The sequence below is a fragment of the Somniosus microcephalus genome, chromosome 4 (genome assembly GCF_052327205.1).
Source record: "Somniosus microcephalus isolate GS21.2 chromosome 4, FLI_Smic_1.0, whole genome shotgun sequence".
Taxonomy (NCBI): Eukaryota; Metazoa; Chordata; class Chondrichthyes; order Squaliformes; family Somniosidae; genus Somniosus; species Somniosus microcephalus.
This window is the reverse complement of record NC_140990.1, coordinates 195,957,695-195,979,438: the sequence shown is the minus strand read 5'-3', so window position 1 is coordinate 195,979,438 and position 21,744 is coordinate 195,957,695. Positions and strand designations below refer to the sequence as shown.

General features: G+C 50.6%; 1 protein-coding gene across 12 annotated transcripts in view; it reads right to left on the bottom strand.

Annotated features, from left to right (window-relative positions):
- vps8 (VPS8 subunit of CORVET complex) overlaps nucleotides 1-21,744 on the bottom strand; it is a 957,961-nt gene that overhangs the window by 553,892 nt on the left and 382,325 nt on the right. For all 12 annotated transcript variants that reach the window (XM_085985671.1, XM_085985669.1, XM_085985662.1 and 9 more), the window contains one exon: nucleotides 16,743-16,890. In XM_085985671.1, the coding sequence (XP_085841797.1) occupies nucleotides 16,743-16,890 (148 nt within the window). The remainder of the gene's footprint in view (nucleotides 1-16,742; nucleotides 16,891-21,744) is intronic.

Genomic DNA, 21,744 nt, shown 5'->3' with positions numbered 1-21,744 from the left:
AGTAATCAGGTCCCGCAATAGGCCGTACGTTCTTGCGCCCATTAAGTTTAGCAGTACCGATGCCTTTTTCTCATCGGCTACTTCGTTTGCCTCGCAATATACCTCGACTCTTTCCACATACGTGGCCCAGTCTTCTATTGCATTATCGAAGGCAGTGATATTGCCAGTCTTCGGCATCTTGGAAATCTAAAATGGCGCCTCCCGCGCTTTGCCTTCTTCCCCGATTGAACAAAATGGCGCCTCCCGCGCTTTGCCTTCTTCCCCGCTGGATTAAGATGGCGCCTCCCGCGCTTTCTGTCTTCTCCGCTGTTGCTAGCGCTGTTGCTGGCGTTTTATGCCTTGATGGCGACGCCCTATGGTCTTCGCGCACTTCCCCCCGCGCTGCTGCTAACGCCGCTCTCCGCGGTTCCCGTGGCAAACTGCAGCTCCTTGCAGCTTTCTGCGCGTTTAATTTTTATTATTTCCCCGTCATCGGAACAACCCTGCGGGACTCTTGCCTCCCTCTTCTCGGGTCTGTATGCTGCCCGGCTTCGTAGCACCGGCCGCGCCCTGTGTGCTCCACCCTCTCTCTCTCTCCTCTTCCCGACAACGCTGCTCGGCCCCGTTGCAAAGCCATCCGCTCGAGCTCTAGACCGCCGCAGCCCAGGAAGGATCAGTGTACTACCTGCCACCGGCCCGATTAGCTGAAGCACTATCAACAGGATAACCAAGCCCCGCTCTCGACAGCCTCTCCTGCAAATCTTCAATTCCGCTGACTCAGAGGCGGATGTCCACGGTCGACGCCCGTTTCTTCTGTTTCTTTCTTCCTTCTGGCCTCGACCTCTGATAACTTCGCTTCAGAGATGGATCCCCATGAGGTGGTGCAGACTGTAGGTAAGTTCGTATCTGCTCGTCGCCAGTATTATGTCCGTGTATAATTGAGACACGGACTGCAGGAGTTGGTTATAACAGGTCTTTACTGAATGGAGGCAACCTGGAACTACTATGCAAATGTTACTACACAGGCTTATATACAGGGGTGGTCACTACTGGTACTGCAGTATACAGGGGCTGCAGAATATAGTTCCTTCTGCAAAGTACATACACTACAAAATTGCCTCTATTATCCATTTTGAAAGGCCTTAGTGATTTTAACCCTTTTCCAACGTGAAGCACGCCTGCTCTGAAACATGACGGTGAAACCTGGCGGGAGCACAATTGGATTGCTGACTATTAGCTGCAGCTCCACCATTAAATGGGATATTTGATCAGCCATCATTTGCAGGTGGCAGGACTTTGTTGTCTCAGGTCTGGGGGATCTTTTCGAAGGCATAACCACAGCTGTGGAAGTTTGGAGCCTGACACCCATCTCCAGTGTGACCCCTGGGAAACCCCTCTCGCCACCGTGACTGAGCGCTTCCTCAACTGAGGCATATACCAAGTAATCCTAAGCCCTCAATGTGGAAGTCCCATTAGCAAAATGACACACGCCACAACTGTAGCAGCAGCCATCAGATTTTTTATTTACAGTAACCATCTGATGGCTTTTTAATATTAAACATCAAATTTCACCCAAGTGACTACCCTTGTGACTATTTGTGCAGTATCTTTCTCTTACGCGTGCTCCTATGTGGTGCTTCCCCTGTGGCTTCAGCAGATGTGGAAGCCCCTTGCTCACTTTCTTGCTGCTCCTGTCTCGACACCTTTGGCAGGCGTCCTCTGGGGTTGCGAACTTGTGAGGGCTCGCCAACAGTCTGCTGCTCCTGCGGCTGTGCAGGGGTTGTGATGCCGATCTCAGTTGGGTGTGGACTCTGACCGAGGGCTCTGCAGTGGCATGGAAGTGTGAGCGCTTGGAGAGGAGCCCCCACTTCCTTGATGTCTGCCACCAACTTCCCTCTCATGGGTCAGGTCCCCTTCAGCGCTTGCAAGTGGCTTGAGAGCACCTTGCTGCACATCAGGGGGGCCATGGGGACCCGTATCTGCACTGGCAGTCCTACTCAGAAGGACTTCCATAAAGGTCTGGTTTCTCTGTTCATTAGATGACCATCGCTCCTCCAGAGATGTCATTCTATTCAGAACACTCACCATGTTTTCTGCACTCTGGCGACTTATCACCTCCATGGAAGTTGTCATCCTTTCCAGGGTGATGCATTCATGCGCCAATGACTCCACAAAGGCTCTGCTCATGTTCGCAATGGACTCCTCCATTCGCTCCACACTCGCAGCAACCCTGGAGACAAAACCTGCCAGAGACTCCTGCATCTGCTCCTGGAGTTCCAGCACCGCTGATCTTGTGGATGGACCCAGAGACAGAGGGTCGACATGCAGCTGAGCCGAGCTGGCAGGGTCCTGCGCCCTCCGACAAGGACTCTCCACTGCTGTTCCTGTCTCCACCATCTGCTAATGCTCACTTGTGAGCTGTGAGACACCAGGTGACAACACTACTCTATCTCGCGAAGGTCCCACCGAGGTGCGAATGTCTGTGCTGGTGCTGGGTGCACTGAATTCTGCTGACGCTGCACCCTCAGAGGTTGCAGCTTCCTCTGAGGAGTCTGGATGCTCAGGCTCTTCCTCCTGGCTGATGGGGACAGGTGCTTGCAATGGTCCTGTGGGGGAGTAAAGGAAAGAGTCAGAGATGTGAGGCCAAGGTTACATGCACATTGCATATTGCAGATGATCATAAGTCCATCTGTTAGAGCTTCAGAATCATTATCAGCAACTCATGCAATGTCACTGAGAGAGATGGAAAACTATTCTGTCACCAGCTTGCTGTGATGCACCCGTCTGTCCGTCCCCCACTTGGGAATCTTCCTCCACTCCCACGATCTCCAGGGCCGCCTCCTCCCAGGGGGTGAGCTGGGCTACTGAGGGTGGCCCTCCTCCTGTCCTCGCTCTTTCCCTTTTGTGAGCTCTTTTCCTGCAATGAGGGAGACAAGTGGAGGTTGAGTGAGAATGAAGGAGTGAGTGCAGAGAATCCATAGCATAGATGCTTAGAAGACAAAGATGGAGTGAGGTGGCAAGACCAAGGGCCCTCCCTTGTAAGTTGTTTTCATAGCATCACAGTGATAGGGAGTATGAGGGCTGCGTAGTCGAATAGTTAGGTGAATGTGACCATCGAGAGAGAGGGAATGGGTAAGGGTGCATGGATGTCAGTGCCAAGTGGAATGTGGAGAAAGAGATTGCTAAAGCCGAGTGCTGGTGAGGAGAGGCAATGGGGATCAGATTGAGGGTGATGGGAAAGTCATACTCACTCACTTTTCCAGTGCGTAGATGGTCATGAAACCTCTTCCTGCACTGAAGCCAGGTTCTGCGGGTTATCGAAAAAGAGTTGACCTCCTGGGCCACCTGGACCCACACAGCCTTGGTCTGCTGGGGAGGCTTCTTCCTCCCTGAAGAAGGGAAGAGCACCTCTTTATGTGCTCTTGCTCCCTCCACTAAAGCTTGCAGGGTGACGTCATCAAACCTGGGAGCAGACCTAGGTCTCCCGCTGGTCATTCTGCCTCCAGGTCCCTCTAACATGAAAGGCCAAAAGGTTGGCAGTCTGCAGAAGAAGCAAGGCTTGTTGCAGACCTTAAATGCAGCAGCAAAGATGACGTCATCAGAGGCGAATTTCAGACTGAAAAAACTAATTGGGCCATGGGTTCCCACACACTGGAACTCAATTGCCCACTTAAGTTAAAGTCGCATCATTCTCCCACATCGATTTAGAATCGGGTGGCTAACATGAAAAGCGGATTACACGACCCCAGCTCGCCCCAGTAACAAAATCCAGCCCTATATATTACACAGTAACAAGTATCCTCTGTTATAATCTATATGATGAGTACTGCATTCAGTTCTGGGCACCGTACCTCAGGAAGGAGATATTGGCCTTGGAGTAGGTGCAGCGCAGATTCACCAGAATGATACAGAAGCTAAAAGGGTTAAGTAATGAGGACAGGTTGCATAGACTAGGCTTGTATTCCCTTGAGTATAGAAGATTAAGGGGTGATCTAATTGAGATGTTTAAGAAGATTAAAGGAGTTGCTGGGTAGATATGGATAAACTATTTCCTCTCGTGGGGGAGTCCAGAACTAGGTGGGGATAACCTTAAAATTAGAGCTAGACCATTCAGGAATGATGACAGGAAGCACTTCTTCACACAAAGGGTAGTGAAATCTGGAACTCTCTTCCCCAAAAACCTATTCAGCCTAGGTCAATTGAAAATTTCAAAACTGAGATTGATGTAGGTTTTTGTTACGCAAGGGTATTGAGGATTACGGAAACAAGGTGGGTAGATGGGAGTTAAGATACATGATCTGATTAAATGGCAGAACAGGCTAGAGGGGCCAAATGGCCTACTTCTGTTCCTATGAACCATAAGTCAGATGTGTTGCAACATATTGCAGAGTTTGGCTAGCATTGATAAATCATTAAGTTTTTCTCCAAGTTCAGATTGTCATCTTAACCTCCAATGTGTTACAATCTTGCAACACACTTCAAGTCGATGGCTGGAATTTTAATTTGGAGGCGGGTAGGGAGTGAGGAGGGGACTGGAAAGCGGTGGGGAAACCCAGGAGAAAGGGTTGCCTGCAGGCCCTGCTGAATTTAACATTAGCATTTGAAATCACAGTTTACCGCCCACAGCCAGCCAGACAGAGAGGCTATCTGGCTGTTGGGCGGGTAGGCCTGTGGCACCAGGCTGCAGAGAGGATGGAGGGAGAGATTGTGAGGGAGGTCGGAAGGCCGGGAAGGCGATTGGGGACCGGAGGGGAGATTGGATGCTGGGGGGAGGGGGGAAAGAGAAGGCCGGAGGAGGGGAATTGGAGATCGGCAAGGCGGTCGGGTAGAGATCAGAAGGGTCGGGGGGGGAGGGGGGTGTCTGATTGCAGGGGGTTGTCAAGGCAGAAACGTTAGATCCAGCAGGTAAGTGGAAAGGCACTTACCTCCTGGATCCAGCAGTCCTCGCCTCCCTTTAGCTGCCAGGTTCCCCGAAGCCTAGGAAACCCGCCTACCCACAGTTAAATGTAAAAGGTGGATCACCATGAGCCACAGAGGCTCATTATAATATTTAAAATGCCAACCCGCCTCCCGAGAGCGGGTTGGCTGCCCGCCCCCCCATCCACCTCCGTTAAAACCAGAATTGGGCGGGTTGGGGTCGGGATTCAAATTTTTAACTATAAGCTCCCACTCCACCCAAACCCACCCGTTTTTGGGGGTTAAAATTCCCCCCCATGTGTTACAACCTTGCAATACACTCCAAGTTCATGTGTTAAGGTTCTGACAATGATTATCTTAATTGTTGCTATGCACCATGTCAGTAATACAAGCAGTCCAGCTCCATAAGCAAGTCCAGTCAAGCAACAGAGGAACTATAGGCTCAGCACGTCCATCAGATATTTTATTATTACTGTTATATAACTGTTCCCACTACCTGCAACCAGATAAAAAAAAAGCTGCAAATGGTAACAGAGAAAAAATGGCATGCCAATAGAATAAGATGGTTAATTAATTTCTGTAAAAGGAGTCAAGTTGAACAAGTGCCTGTGACGGTCTGTCACATAAACTTGCTCGACTCATTTGGGTAGGTTTCGTCAGTTCTAGGCAGACACCTGGATGGGGCACTATATGTCATAAGTCAAGAAATAGGATCAGGCGGCCATTCGGCCCTTCAATCCTGCTCCACCATTCAATAAGATCATGGCTGATCTTCTACCTCAACTGAGCCTTCCTGCACGATCCCCATATCCTTTGGTTCCCTGAATATCAAAAAATCTATCGATTTCTGTCTTGAATATATTCAATGACTGAGCATCCACTGCCCTCTGGAGTAAAGAATTCCAAAGATTCACCGCCCTCTAAGTGAAGAAATTTCTCATCATCTCACTCCTAAATGGCTGACCCCTTATTCTGAGACTATGACCCCTAGTTCTAGACTCCCCAGCCAGGGGAAATATCCTCCCAGCATCTACCCTGTCAAGCTCTAAAAATTTTAGATGTTTCAATGAGATCAGCTCTCATTCTTCTAAACTCTAGGGAATATAGTCCTAGTCTCCTCAATATTTTCTCATAGGACAATCCCCCCATCCCAGGAATCAGTCTGGTAAACCTTCGTTGCAGTCCCTCTAAGACCATACTTCCTTAGGTAAGGAGACCAAAACTGTACACATGTCTGCGAGAGGTTCTATCCAGGCTGGGGTGAGGTGCTGAAACAACGCTGCAGTGACTGCAATTCTAGGAAAATCTGTTGCAGCTACCATCTGAGATGGATGGATTGTGACAAGCAGCAAAATATAAGAACTGAACAGGAGAAAATACACAAGGTAAAAACTTCTGAAAAAGTGAATAAAACTAATACCGCAAAACAAAGGTACAAAGTAGGCAACTGTTTGCTAAAAGTATCCATATGCTTATGGAGGGAGTCACAGCACGCAGGGAGATTCTTTTCCCTTCCCATGGGCGGAAGAGACCTCCCCAGGAGATCAACGCAGTCTGGTTGCACATTGCACAGGAGGACACAAGCAGGGATGTCGTCAGGAGGACCAGGCTGCAGTGGCGCCAACCTTTCAATGATCTCAGTAGATCACGAAACGTTACTACCAAGTCACTCTCAACCTCATCCTGCTGTGCCACTCATCACATCCACATCACTCTGCCTTCCCTACCCTAATCCTGCACATCCTTACTCACACCGACTTACCTTGCACCTCCACCCATCCCTCTCGATCTACATTGTCACTACCCCATCTCACTAGCCACTCCTCACACTCACCCTCATCCTACTGCAAGCATACCAACTTACAACACACAAGGGTCGGCACTTGAGTGGTTTAGCCAATGTTCAAGCGAAATTTCTGGTAAAGTGTTGTCATACATTTGAAATCTATATTTTCAACACTTCACCTTATTGGACAGATCTGTGCGCACCTCGAGAAGTGTCTTAGTGCGTTCCAGTGAATGTTGAGACATAACTCCCCACCCCCCCCCCCCCCGCCCTCTTGTGATGAGTGTGAATGGAATGGCTTGGACATTATAGGGATGCTTTATGGTGTTGGTGTGGGATGGTGTCAACCTGGCGCATCATGTGGCAGCCAGGGTGCACAGCGTCAAGTGCAGTAAATCTGGCCATGGTGATGCCATTGCCGGCCTCTCAGGCAGCAATGTTGTCAGGTGCTGATACCCTGTGCAGCATCAGGTGATGGTGGAGAAGTTTGGTGTTGTTGTTGGTGATGTTGGTGTGCCTGGTGATGTGGGTGTTGGGGCTGATCGTGGAAGGATTCAGAGGACCAAGGTCTGATCTTTTCAAGGGCACCGATGTTGCTGGAATAGATGACAGCTACAGTTGAGATGACAGAAGCGATCTGTCAATGGTGAGAGAGGTTGTTCCAATGAGGTGACACTGGATATACAGTTGGCTCTAAACACTTGCAAGCTACAGAAATCTCTATGGCCTAGAAAGTCGCCTGAGCGCAGGTTTTAGCGCAGCGATCGGAGTGATACCGATCGCCAGAAATTCAGTTTCAGTGCCCCTCGAGGGAGACGGGGCGAGGCTCGAGGCGCTCCGCGTCCCTCTTAGGGCGCTGAAACTGATTATCGCAGCGCAACGTGCCGCAGCGCCACATGCTGCGGCACGGCACGCTGCGGTACTGCAGGCCTTCCTCCCACTGTTAAGGGGGAGGTGCCTGCAACAGCGCGATCCCCAATCGCGAGTGGCAGCAAATGAGCCCGGCACCAAGGAGAAGTGCCGGGCTCTCGGGAAACAGCCGGCAATGCTGCGGGGGGGGGGGTGGTTAGGAGGCCAGCAAAATCCAGCCCTTTGAGTCAGTAATGTTGGAACAATCATTAATTGCTGAGCATCACTGGCCTTACTCAGACTGGGTTTTAAGATCCAACTGGAGTTTAAAAAAAAAATCTAAAAAGAGATATATTATTCGATTTTTATTTCTTGCACAAAAATATTCATATCTCCAGTTCATTTACATTAAAATTTATTTTATTATTGCAGAACTGTTGCATATGGATAACTCACAGGCTGGAGTCTGGTGCAAGCCACTAACACAGATGAGACAAATGATTAAGTTGAAGTAGTTTATAAATGTCATTGGAATTCTGTGATGTGTTACTGCCTTGTAACACTCTCCACCCTGTGTTACTTGACAAAGTACAGCGCAGGTCTGCTGATCCATTTTACTTTAATTTTTTTGCCACGGATATCATGGCGTTGAGCAACAAATAAATGCAAAAATAAAAGGAAAAGAAAAGAAAATATGCATTTGTTTTAAATATTAATAAAGATGGCCTAAATGTGTTAGCCCTGCTATGCCTCTGAATTTATCTTTGATGCTCCCTGGTTCATGTTCGTGTTGCTGGGTTAGTTACTGACCAACCAGAATTTGTATTATAATTCTAGGAAGATAAATATCTCAGTGGAGTCGGGGTGTTAATAAGTAAGGCATAAAAATGTTCACCCAGGCCCTGATATTTATCATTATGTGATGTGGGTATATGACGTGCTTACTCTTGGCTCTTGGATATTACTATTAGTGTTTGTGTAGGGAGGGGGAATGGACTAAACATCTCCCATTTCCAGGGGAAAAATTAATTTCAGTAGCTGAGACGTGTACTCTGTGCTTTAAAGGGCAACATGTTCGTGCACTTCAGTCATAGCATTTTAATACTGATCTGAGAGTTGTCTTCCAACCCGCTTTGAGGTTTTCTCTCTGTGAGGTGGGGCGGGGGTATATGACAGTGCCGATGGCATTTGCTAAGGTTGTTTGTATGATTTCCTGGGACTTCATGAGAGGCGCGGTAGAACTTCCAATGCACTAAAGAGGTATTTAAAGGAAGAGATCGATACAAGGGAACGAGTTTGCTTTTCTTGGCTTCCTAACCTTGGGAAGAAGGTGGTCCACAAGTCTGCTAGTGAAAGGCTGCTCATGAGCCACCCAGTGGCCAGTTTCTGTATGTGCAGGACAATTTACTGCAATTACTTCACTATTTCATGTCCTGCTTTTCAAGCCAGTGTTACTTGACTAATTTATATTAAAAAGCTTCAATTTAGTCACCCCCAGATGCAACAAGTGCTGCATTCAAACTTGCAATTCACCCTCCCCTTGTTCCCACTTCTACACATTGACCTTTCCACTGTGACGTTGCCACATTGGGGAAACACTGTGTGTATGTAGATAAACCTGTATAATCCCCTTTTAACTGCTGTATTCCCCTCCCCCCGCAAGACAGTTGCAAGCTGAGAGGAATAAGGCACGTTCAGACTTGCCTGCTGCTGATAGAAGGAAAACCAATCAGGTTCCAGCAGGTGACCAATCCGTGAGTCATCACAGGTTCACGGGCTTCACGAATGCAGTACTGTATTGTGAGAGTTGGAGTAAAGATCTATTTCTTGTAGCTCGCTGTGTTGCCTATTTCTTTACGCGGGAGACCGTAGTCCCCCACATTGGTGACCCCAAATGTCGGCGGCCGAAGCCCCCGACTCACGCAGCCCTACAGAGGCCAGCAACGACCCGATGGCAACCAGCAGCAGCCTGATGTCGGCCGGCGCCGCGTCCTTGAAGCTCCCCACCTTCTGGGAACACCAAGCACCAGCTTGGTTCGCGCACTCGGAGGCCAATTCACCCTTCGCAGGGTTCAAGACGATGAAGAAAGGTACCTCCACGTAGTCTCAGCACTCGCAAGCTCTACCGCCACGGAAGTTCTCGACCTGCTGGGGAACCCACCACAGACCGGCAAGTACTCAACCATTAAGGGCCGCTTGCTGCAGGCTTACGGCCTGTCCAAGGAGGAGAGGGCCCGCAGGCTTCTCTCACAACCAGGCCTCGGCGATTCTACCCCGACCCAGTTGATGAGCCGGATGCTTGCGCTCCTGGGCTCTGAACCGCAGTGCTTTTTGTTTCGGGCCCTTTTCCTCAGCCTGCTTCCTCAGCAGGTACAGACTGCCCTCGCGGGGTCCCCGATCACGGACTGCGTACAACTGGCAGCCGCCGCGGACAAAGTTTTCGCCGTCGCCCAACTCGGCTGTGCAGCCGCGAGGCTCCCCGACACCACCGAGCGCGCGCCGCCACGCCAGGCCGCAGAACTATGCTACTACCACGCGCGTTTCAGCCACAAGGCCCAACGCTGCAGAGCACCCTGCTCTTTCGATCAAACCAAGATGGCCGCCCGGCCCAACGCACCAGCCCCGCGCCGCCGCCTAGGCCCGCTCGACCGCACCCCCGCCGCCACGATGGCCATCGGCACCGCAGGTAAACTGCTGTACATAACCGACTCTCTTTCAGGGCGCAGATTCCTTTGCGACACCGGAGCCCAATGCAGCATAATTCCTGCCTCCCAGCTCGACATCCAGGCAGGCCGCAGCGGCCCACCCCTCGTGGCGGCAAATGGCGCAGCCATCGCTACTTTCGGAAAGCGACGGGCCGAGGTTTGTTTCAACGGCCAGCGATTTACGTGGGATTTTGTGACGGCCTCGGTGGCACATCCTTTGCTGGGCGCCGATTTTCTTTGCGCCCACGGACTCCTGGTCGACGTCCGCGACAGGCGCCTGATCGACGCAGCAACTTTCGCTTCACTGGTCTGCCAGCAGAGCAACAGCCCGGCCCTCGTCGGGTCCTGCTCCGCCCCGGCGCATGACGACTACGCCCGCCTACTCGCAGATTTCCCGAGGCTCACACAACCGACCTTCTCAGCCGCGGCAGCCAAGCATGAGATCGAGCACCACATCGCCACTACGGGACCACCAGTGTTCGCTCGAGCCAGACGCCTGGACCCAGCCAAGATGGCGGTGGCCAAGGAAGAATTCGCCACGATGGAAAAACTGGGCATCATCCGCCGCTCGAACAGTCCTTGGTCGTCCCCCCTCCACATTGTGCCCAAGTCAGGCGGTGGCTGGCGCCCCTGCGGCGACTACAGACGGCTCAACGACGCCACCACGCCCGACAGATACCCCATTCCGCACATCCAAGACTTCTCGGCACACCTAGCAGGAAAGTCCGTCTTTTCCAAGGTCGACCTGATTCGCGGCTACCATCAGGTCCCCGTCCACCACGCAGATGTCCAGAAGACGGCGGTCATCACCCCCTTCGGACTGTTCGAGTTCCTGCGCATGCCCTTCGGGCTTAAGAACGCCGCACAGGCCTTCCAACGGCTCATGGACTCCGTCCTACGGGACCTGAGCTTCCTGTTCGTCTATCTGGACGATATCCTCATGGCCAGTACCAGCAAGGCCGAGCACATCGCGCATTTGCGCTCCCTTTTCCAGCGCCTCAGCCAACACGGGCTAATCGTCAACCCGGCCAAATGCCAGTTTGGAGCAGCCCAAATTGACTTTCTCGGCCACAGAATCTCGCCAAGGGGAGCCATTCCCCTACCTTCCAAGGTGCAGGCGGTGGCGGACTTTCCCCAGCCCACCTTGGTTAAGGCGCTGCAGGAATTTTTGGGGATGGTCAATTTCTATCACCGGTTCGTGCCCAAGGCGGCCGCACTCATGCGCCCCCTCTACGAAGCCACCAGGGGCAAAACGGGCAAAGAGCAACTCGCCTGGTCCAGCGAGATGGCGACAGCCTTCCACCAGACCAAAAGCGCCTTGGCCAGCGCCACACTACTGGCCCACCCCATCCCGGGCGCCAAGACCGCCCTCACCACGGACGCCTCGGATTACGCCGTCGGCGCCGTCCAGCAACAGTGGGTCGAAGGTGCGTGGCAGCCACTGGCATTTTTCAGCCGACAGCTGCGCAAGAACGAGCAGGCTTACAGCACGTTCGACAGAGAGCCCCTGGCCCTGTTCCTGGCAATCCGGCACTTCCGTTTCCTTCTGGAAGGCCGGCCGTTCACCGCATTCGTGGACCACAAGCCGCTCACTTTCGCCATGGCCAAAGTAACCGAACCCTGGTCCGCGCGCCAACAGCGCCAACTCAACTTCATCTCGGAGTTCACCACCGACATCCACTTCCACGCAGCCGGCACAACCCTCCTGTGCGACGTCTCAGTCCCCTCGCCTAGGCCGGTCGTTCCATCCGCCTGGCGCAAGCGAGTTTTCAACATCATCCACGGCCTCTCACATCCAGGGATGCATGCGTCTCAGAAACTTATGTCCGCCAAGTTCATCTGGCCTGGACTCCACAAGGATGAGAGAGACTGGACCAACACATGCGTGCCGTGTCAGCGCGCTAAGGTCCAGCAGCACACCAAGGCGCCATTGGAGTGTTTCCCGGTGCCTGAGAGGCGTTTCGACCACGTCCACGTCGATCTGGTAGGCCCCTTGCCACCGTCGCACGGTTTTACACACCTGCTCACGATCGTCGACCGCACCACCAGATGGCCCGAGGTGGTTCCCCTCGCCTCCACCACCACGACCGACGTCGCGCGAGCATTCGTCTCGACATGGGTGGCCCGGTTCGGCGTGCCGACCGACATATCCTCGGACAGAGGCCCCCAGTTCACCCCCCACTTGTGGAATGCCATCATCGCCGGCCTCGGCACCAAGTTGCACAGGACAACAGCCTACCACCCGCAGGCCAATGGGCTCTGCGAGCGCTTTCATCGTTCTTTGAAAACCTCCCTCCGCGCCAGCCTGGTCGACACCAGCTGGATCGACAAACTACCCTGGGTTCTCCTGGGATTGCGTACCGCGCCCAAAGAGGACCTCCGCGCCTCTGCGGCCGAGATGGTCTACGGCCAACTGCTCAGAGTACCAGGCGACTTCCTCCCCCTGACAACGGAGCCGTGGTCGGCCGCCAGACAGCTTTCCCTGCACCAGGACGCGGCCCAGCAATTCCGTCCAGTGCCCACTTCACAACATGGCCCGCAGCCGTCCTACATGCCTCGAGACTTACGACATGCGGAGTTCGTCTTCGTGCGCCGGGACGCGCACAGAGGCCCGCTGCAGGCACCATACACCGGCCCCTTCCCAGTATTGGAGACGGGGGACAAAGCTTTTCTTATCGATGTCGGCGGGAAGCCGGACCTTATTTCAGTAGACCGCCTCAAACCGGCGCACCTGGACCTCAGCTTCCTGTTTCGGCCGGCTCTTCCCCCATGGCGGGGCAGACCTCCCGCGTTGGCGGCGGCCCCACAAGAGGACCAAGACACACCAGAACCTTACTTTCCGGCCGCCACCCCACCTTCGCCGGCAGCCCGTCCAGCCAGCCCACCGGCAGACCAGCCGACGAACCAACCGGCCGACCTCCCAGACAGCCCTCCTCACACGCCAGATGGCTACTGCAGCTGCTACGGCCGCTTGGTCAAACCTCCGCAGAGACTGACTTTTACAGTTAACGAGGATTCTGGGGGGGCGTACGTGGCGTTGCCACATTGGGGAAACACTGTGTGTATGTAGATAAACCTGTATAATCCCCTTTTAACTGCTGTATTCCCCTCCCCCCGCAAGACAGTTGCAAGCTGAGAGGAATAAGGCACGTTCAGACTTGCCTGCTGCTGATAGAAGGAAAACCAATCAGGTTCCAGCAGGTGACCAATCCGTGAGTCATCACAGGTTCACGGGCTTCACGAATGCAGTACTGTATTGTGAGAGTTGGAGTAAAGACCTATTTCTTGTAGCTCGCTGTGTTGCCTATTTCTTTACGCGGGAGACCGTAGTCCCCCACACCACTACCTCCTCTCCTTCCTTTCGTGTCCACCCCTGGAAAAAACTCATTCCCGTCTCACAACTACACTTATGAAATCCCAGCTGTCCAGCCTTTGGCCCTCCATTCACACCATGACACTTCTGCAGCTACCAATCTGCTCAACCACACCCTCATCACCATCTTTGATGCCCTAGTCCATGTTAAAACAATTACTCTCTCTCACCCTGGCCATTCCCCTGGTAACGCCCTCATCTTCACTCCCTTAAGTCCAAGGGATGCAGACTTGAATGGATATGGCGGACAGCTGGTTTAGCCATTCACCACCAGGTCTGGCTGGACCACATAAAGCATTATCGGGCCCTGCTCTCGTCTGCCAAAATTGCTCACTATTCCAGAATCATTCTGGAATGCAAAGATAACCCCGACTCCTATTCTCTACTGCTAACCGTCTTCTTAAACCCCTCTCCCCTGTCTCCTCCATCCTCACCTCCGACAAGTGGGAGGAGCTCATGGAATTCTTTGTCTCTAAGATTGAGACCATCTGTTCAGCTGCCTCTGCCACTTCCCTTCCTTCCCCTAGCTCACCTGGCCAAACTTCCTCTAAGGTTCCCCCCTGCCCTAGCTCTGAACTAGCATCTTTCTCCACTTTCTCTCTGATCGCCCCTCATGACCTCTCCGCACTCATCTTGTCCATGAGATCCACTTCCTGCTCCCTCGACTCTATTCCCACCAAACTGCTAACCACCCAACTTCCTTTTCTGGCTCACAGGTTAGCTGACATTGTTAAAGGTTCTCTCTCGTCAGGTACTGTCCTCCTCTGCCTCAAATCTGCCGTCATTACCCCTCTCCTCAAAAAACCCATGACCCCTCTGTCCTTGCAAACTACCGCCCCCATCTCCAACCTCCCTTTCCTCTCCAAAGTCCTTGCACGTGTTGTCGCCTTCCAAATCCGTGCCCATCTTTCCCACAATTCCATGTTTGAATCCCTCCAATCAGGTTTCCGCCCTTGCCACAGTACCGAAATGCTCTCATCAAAGTCACAAATGACATCCTTTGTGACTGTGACAAAGGTAAACTATCCCTCCTCGTCCTTCTTGACTTGTCTGCAGCCTTTGACACAGTTGACCACTCTATCCTTCAACAACGCCGCTCCACCATCGTCCAGCTGGGTGGGACTGCACTCGCCTGGTTCCATTCTTATCTATCTAATTGTAGTCAGAGAATCACCTGCAACGGCTTCTCTTCCCACTCCCGCATAGTTAGCTCTGGTGTCCCCCAAGGATCCATCCTTGGCCCCCTCCTATTTCTCATCTATATGTTGCCCCTTGGCAACATCATCCAAAAACACAGCGTCAGTTTCCACATGTACACTGATGACACCCAACTCTACCTCACTATCACTTCTCTCAACCCCTCTACGGTCTCTAAATTGTCTGACTGCTTGTCCGACATCCAGTTCTGGATGAGCAAAAATTTTCTCCAATTAAATATTTGGAAGACCGAAGCCATTGTTTTCAGTCCCCGCCACAAACTTCGTTCCCTAGCCACTGACTCCATCCCTCTCCCTAACATCTGTCTGAGGCTGAATCACACTGTTCGCAACCTGGATGTCATACTTGACCCTGAAATAAGCTTCCGACCACATATCCGCAGCATAACGAAGAACGCCTATTTCCACCTCTGTAACATCGCCCGTCTCTGCCCCTTGCCTCAGCTCATCTGCTGCTGAAACCCTCATCCATGCCTTTGTTACCTCTAGACTTGACTATTCCAACGCACTCCTGGCTGGCCTCCCACATTCTACCCTATGTAAACTTGAGGTCATCCAAAACTCGGCTGTCCGTGTCTTAACACACACCAAGTCCTGTTCATCCATCACCCCTGTGCTCGCTGACCTACATTGGCTCCCGGTTAAGCAACACCTCGATTTCAAAATTCTCATCCTGGTTTTCAAATCCCTCCATGACTTCGTCCCTCCCTATCTCTGTAATCTCATTCAGCCCCACAAGCCCCCACCCACCCACCCCCCTCCACCCCGAGATATCTGCGCTCCTCTAATTCTGCCCTCTTGAGCATCCCTGATTATAATTGCTCAACCATTGGTGGCCGTGCCTTCTGTTGCCTAGTCCCTAATCTCTGGAATTCCCTGCCTAAACCTCTCCGCCTCGCTATCTCTCTTTCCTCTTTTAAGATGCTCCTTAAAACCTACCTCTTTGAACAAGCTTTTGGTCACCTGCCCTAACTTCTCCTTATGTGGCTCGATGTCAAATTTTTTGTCTTTTAATACTCCTGTGAAACGCCTTGGGACGTTGTACTGCGTTAAAGGCGCTATATAAATACAAGTTGTTGTTGTTGTTCCTATCACTCCTCACACCCCATTGCTACATCTACCTCTTCTCTTTTCTATTACTCACTCAACCCCTTCCCCTCATTCCACTATTACTCACCTCATCCTCAACAGTCCATCCGCTGCCCCCTAATCCCACTTGCTCCCTCCTAGAGCAGGCATGAGAGGGGTCAGAAGCCTCATTGTTAACTGGTTTCCCTCCCCTACCCTCCCTTCTCATCACTTTCCCACAAAAAAGGGCTTTGTTTGCTTTCAAAGTGCAACTCATTTTTTTTTAAGAAATCATTGGTAAGAGTAATTTTTTGTCTTCATCGCATGGTTGGTAATCTGGTGGAGTAGATCACCCATCTGATTGTCATTTCATTGATTTCAGGATGGCTTTGGGAGAGTTTTAGTAGGACCGATTTAGAGGCTGCAATTTTACCAATTTACCAAGTCCCCATTTTGTTCAATTTTACAAGAGAATTGTCTCGCTGTGCTGGCGAGATTTCATCATTTCTAAATAGGCTCCGATTTCTCCAGGATTATTCCTGAGATAAGGCATTGTGGTATAAGACACAGTGGCGTTACTAATATTAGCAAAGCTTAATATTGAAAAATCCCACCACAGCACCTCCTACTGGGACATGCGGTATTGCAGATAACTGGTATGGAAAAAAATGGCATAAGGGTTAGGTGACCTAATGGTTATGCATTTTATAATGAAATGTTGTGACCCAGTCTTGGCTGAATTGTTTGTGGAAGAAATAGAAAACTGGCCTGGGTAAGGACTTTCTGTAACACTCTTTTGCCACAGACACTTCATTAATACCATTCTCATATACACTGTTAAGCAGTACCTGAATGGCTTCTTCAAGTCTGTAATGTTCTGATACCCTCAGAAAATCAGTTACCCGGTGTGGATCATACTGGCAAAGCAGGTTGATATATTGTTCGTGGATGTCAGGATTCAACTGCAGCAGCTCTCGATTCACCTGCACTCCATCTCTGCAAATCAAACACAATGGAGCGTTGGATTAATGAAAAAATGGACAGACCAACACATTTATAGTAGAAAGATGTGCCATCTGCTGTAGCGAATTTAGGAGCTTCGAGTAAATCCTGATAAATTTGTAATTAGGAAAATAAAAACATGTTCTATGCATAATAAAGACATCTCTAGGAGTAGTGAGTAGAAATTTGACAGATTTTTTTTCCGATTTTTTTAGTGTGCAGAAGTAGATAACTAAAGGACATGTTTTTTGATACACTGGAATTTTATGCTCTAATCAGGCACAAATTTATCCAATGAATGGAAAAAAAACTACTTTGTAATCTTTCTACTGAGATAAGAAAAACATAGCATAAAAACTAACGTTGGAACTTGGATATGATGGAAGAAAGTTTTTTGCTTGTGCACTCGCCACCCATGATTTTCCTCTCCGTTAAAATGAATTTGGGGTGAAGCACTGGATTGGAGACTGCCAGAGAACAAAACTCCAGCCCACAATTATGATTTTGCTCTAAATAGTGAATGCCAGAAGTCTTCTCCCACAATTCCTAGTCCAAATTTGATAAAATGTAATTTTCATAAATGTCTGAGCTGAACTTTAACTTAAAGGTCAATTACAACCTCCAGTCATAAGAAATCGGCTGCTCTGTCCTCTCTCATGTTTCAACAACCTCTCAGTTATAAACCGATTCAGTTCTGAAGTCTTTAAAATAACTATTGGGGGAGTGTGGTGAACCACTTTTATCGTTCACTATCGTTACACTATAGTTATCACTGTTATATCGTTATCACTGTTCACACTGTTGTATCACTATACGAGGTTGCCTCTTGTCACGCTGTTATACCTGGGCTGACCACTGCTGACTCCGCCCATGGCTCCACCTACCTGCCCAGGTATAAAGGTGGTCGACTGGCTGGTGTTCCTCCTTGTTGGATCCGATCACCCACGAGGGTGGGCTCTGTTATTTAGCCAATAAAAACCTATAGTTACTTTCTTAACTCGTCACTTTTCATTGGATGAATTGATAGGTATATCAATTTTATTGGCTAAATTTTAAAATGTCGACACTTGAGCAGTCAAACGACCAGCCAAGCAACCAGCCAGACGCCCAGCTACAACAGCCACAGCAGCCTGCCTGGCTGCGAGCCCTCAGACCACCGTACCTGGACCTAAATCCACAGGCAGCAAACTCAGCCCTCGACTTTGAACACTGGTTGAGCTGCTTCGAAGCCTACCTGGGAGAATCCGGCGTGCCTCAGAAATCCATGCTAAGAGTTCTGAACGCCCAAGTGAGCCCTAAAGTATTCGCACTCATCCGGGACCTCAAAACATACGAGGACGCCATCAACCGGCTGAAAAGACAGTACCAAACCCCGGTAAATTCCATGTATGCCAGACACCTCCTAAGATCCCGCCCGCAACAGCCAGGAGAGCCCGTGGAGGAATTTTTACGGGTGCTACAAGCACTCGGCAGAGACTGTAACTTTAAAGCGGTAACGGCTGCAGAAAATACTGAAGACAATGTCCGCGATGCCTTCGTGAAAGGCCTGCGGTCCGACTACTCACGGCAAAGACTACTGGAAGCAAGGGACCTCGACCTGGACAAAGCTGCAGCCCTCGCTCTCTCTCTCTAGAGGTGGCCCATCGGGACCTCGAGGCATACTCAAGGTACTGTAACTCGCGACCCTGGGACTTGGGACCGACCCCGACCACGATACCCCCCGCAGCACCCCCCCTGGGACCTACCTCAGCGTCGGCGTCCCGGACCCGATCGAGACCGCCACCCCCGGTACCGGCTCCGACATCGGACCCCCGCGATCGGGCCGCCGGCTGCTTCTTCTGTGGCCAGGCGAAACACCCGAGGTCGCGCTGCCCAGCCAAGAACTCTACCTGCTCAAACTGTTTGAAGAAAGGCCACTTCGCTAAGGCCTGCAGAGGTGGATCATCAGAGGCCAGCAGTGCCTCATGCGAGCTGTGGGGGCGGCCATCTTCCTTCAAGGCAACAGAGGCCAGCATCCCCACATGAGTCATGGGGGCGGCCATCTTTGATACAGGCAACCGACACCAGCAGTGCCTCATGTGAGTTACGGGGGCAGCCATCTTCTCCGCCATTTTGTCCAACCTCGTGGGAGACGCCATTTTACCCACCACGCTCGACCGCCACCGTGCCTCTAGACCCAACTACCGCCTCACCCGCAGACTACAACGACTCGCTCAGCTATACACTAGCCTCCGTCTCACTGGACCAAGCCCGCCCGCATCACCTGTCCAAGTCAATGATGGACATCAGAGTAAACGGCCACGCCACGACCTGCCTGTTCGACAGGAGTCAAAGTTCTTGGCTTACAGAGAAAATTGTGTAATTATCCATCAAAAGGGATCAGTGTTAGGCAATCAAGTCTTGCAGCCCAAATCTCCAACCATAGTCATCATGCATATATATGAATACAACAGTCAAATAGTTACCTACCACCAACTGGTCTTGTACTTGGAGCTGTAGCTAACAATTAAGATCGATTAACTATTGCTTCATCTTCTATGCATTTCTTACCATGCACTTTTATGCAACTACTTATCACCTCAAATAGTTTTAATAAGTTCTTCTTGTATGACTTCAAACTTCAAATTTCAAATCTAAAAGCTGGATCATTTGGGCAAATGAGCTGTCCATAAATTCTCACACACAAGTTACTGTTTCCCACCCCCCCCCCGCCAACTATGTAACATAACCATCAGTGTGAGCAATGCTCTTACTGACCATCTGCCTAGTGTAAAAAATGCCAGTCATCACCAATGTAATTAATTTACCAAAATTTATGTTACTAGGACTGGTAGATTTCTGGACACTCACCCAACATTAGGGTGTTTGCTCTTTTTAGTAACAATAAATTGTCTTACATAGTATTACAAAGTATTTACAGCACAGAAACAGGCCATTTAGAAACATAGATAGAAACATAGAAGATAGGAGCAGGAGTAGGCCATTCGGCCCTTCGAGCCTGCTCCGCCATTCAATGAGATCATGGCTGATCATCCAAATTCAGTACCCTGTCCCTGCCTTCTCCCCATATCCCTTGATCCCTTTAGCCTTAAGAAATATATCCAACTCCTTTTTGAATATATTTAATGAACTGGCCTCCAACGCCCTCTGTGGCAGAGAATTCCACAGGTTCACCACTCTCTGGGTGAAGAAATTCCTCCTCATTTCAGTCCTAAATGGCTTACCCCTTATCCTTAGACTATGACCCCTGGTTCTGGACTCCCCGGCCATCATAAACATCCTTCCTGCATCTAGTCTGTCCAGGCCTAACAGAATTTTATAGGTTTCGATGAGATCCCCTCTCAATCTTCTAAACTCCAGTGAGTATAAGCCCAATCAACACAATCTCTCCTCATACGTCATTCCTGCCATCCCAGGTATCAGCCTGGTGAATCTTCGCTGCACTCCTTCCATGGCAAGAACGTCCTTCCTCAGGTAAGGTGACCAAAACTGCACACAATACTCAAGGTGCGGTCTCACCAAGGCCCTGTACAACTGTAGCAAGACATCCTTGTTCCTGTACTCGAACCCTCTTGCTACCTCTTCAGTCAAATCATCTTAGTCAACAGCAGCAGTCAGCTTTAAGATGTGCACTGAATATTACAGAATCTTCTAATGGCACAGAGCCTATAGCACTTGCTTATATGTACTTCTAACTGTATGATTTCCAGTGTGAAGTCTGCTCTAAGCTCAGCAAAAAGGCCCATCATGATGGTCTAATTTTCTTGAAAGCAATCCACATGATCTGAATTGCCTCCCTTAGTTTTCCAGTCAGAAAACCTGAAGCTCACTTCCAGCTCCAGATCAGAAAGAGAGCAGAATTCCAGGTCTGGACCACATTTAGAAACACGCTAAAGAGAGCTAATATCACAAAATCATCCTTCATATGGCTCAGGAGAACCTTGGAGTCCACCAAGGGACACATAGGCGTCGATCTTATCTGGGAGACACACTGGGAGCATGCTGGGGGAAGGTCTGATATTGCGTGGGAAACCCGGAAGTATGTTAAACGTGTCTGTCAGTGGCTTTTTAAACACATCCAGGTTTGCCGTCCAATGAGCGGCATCGGGAGTGATGAGGACCCGCATGACACGATCTGAACTCCAGTATTTAAAGGGACAATGCAAAGATGCAATTTGGAGGTGTTGAGTTCAAGAGAAGAGAGGAGGAAGTTGAGGAATGGAAGCAAGATGAGCAAAGGCTGCAGCCCGGTTCAATGACACCTCACAATGTGCTGTGAGGGAGTAACTCTTCCCCAGCAACGGGAGGAGGAAACCTGCGGCAAGACCAAGGAGGCATGGTTGGAGATTGCCGAAATCAACTGCAAGAGCGTAGTGCCATGCTCCTGGATGCAGTGTAGGAGGCATTTTAATGACCTAACCCAGTCAGGAAAGGTGAGGACAGTGGCACATTGACCTACATCCTGCTGTGCGCGCATCACCCCACCCCCTCACTCTGTCTTCTCAAGCCTACTCTGTCACATCACTCGTCACACCCACTTACCTTGCAGATGCACCCATCCCTTTCTGTCTATAGACTCCCTCACATCCCATCTATCCATCCACCACTGACACTCACCCTGATCCTTATGCAATGTTATGACTCTCCCTGATACTCAACCTCACCAAATGCTCTCCATCCATCGGATCAACATATGCCATTACACTCACAATAGGTCTGTTCTTTCCTTCCTTGCAGGAAAAGATGGCAGAGAATACCAGGGAGAGGCAGAGAACCAAAGGTGGCCCTCCAACCATCCCGCAACACACAAGGAGGCATTGGGGATTAGCGGAGTTGGGGTGTGCCTGG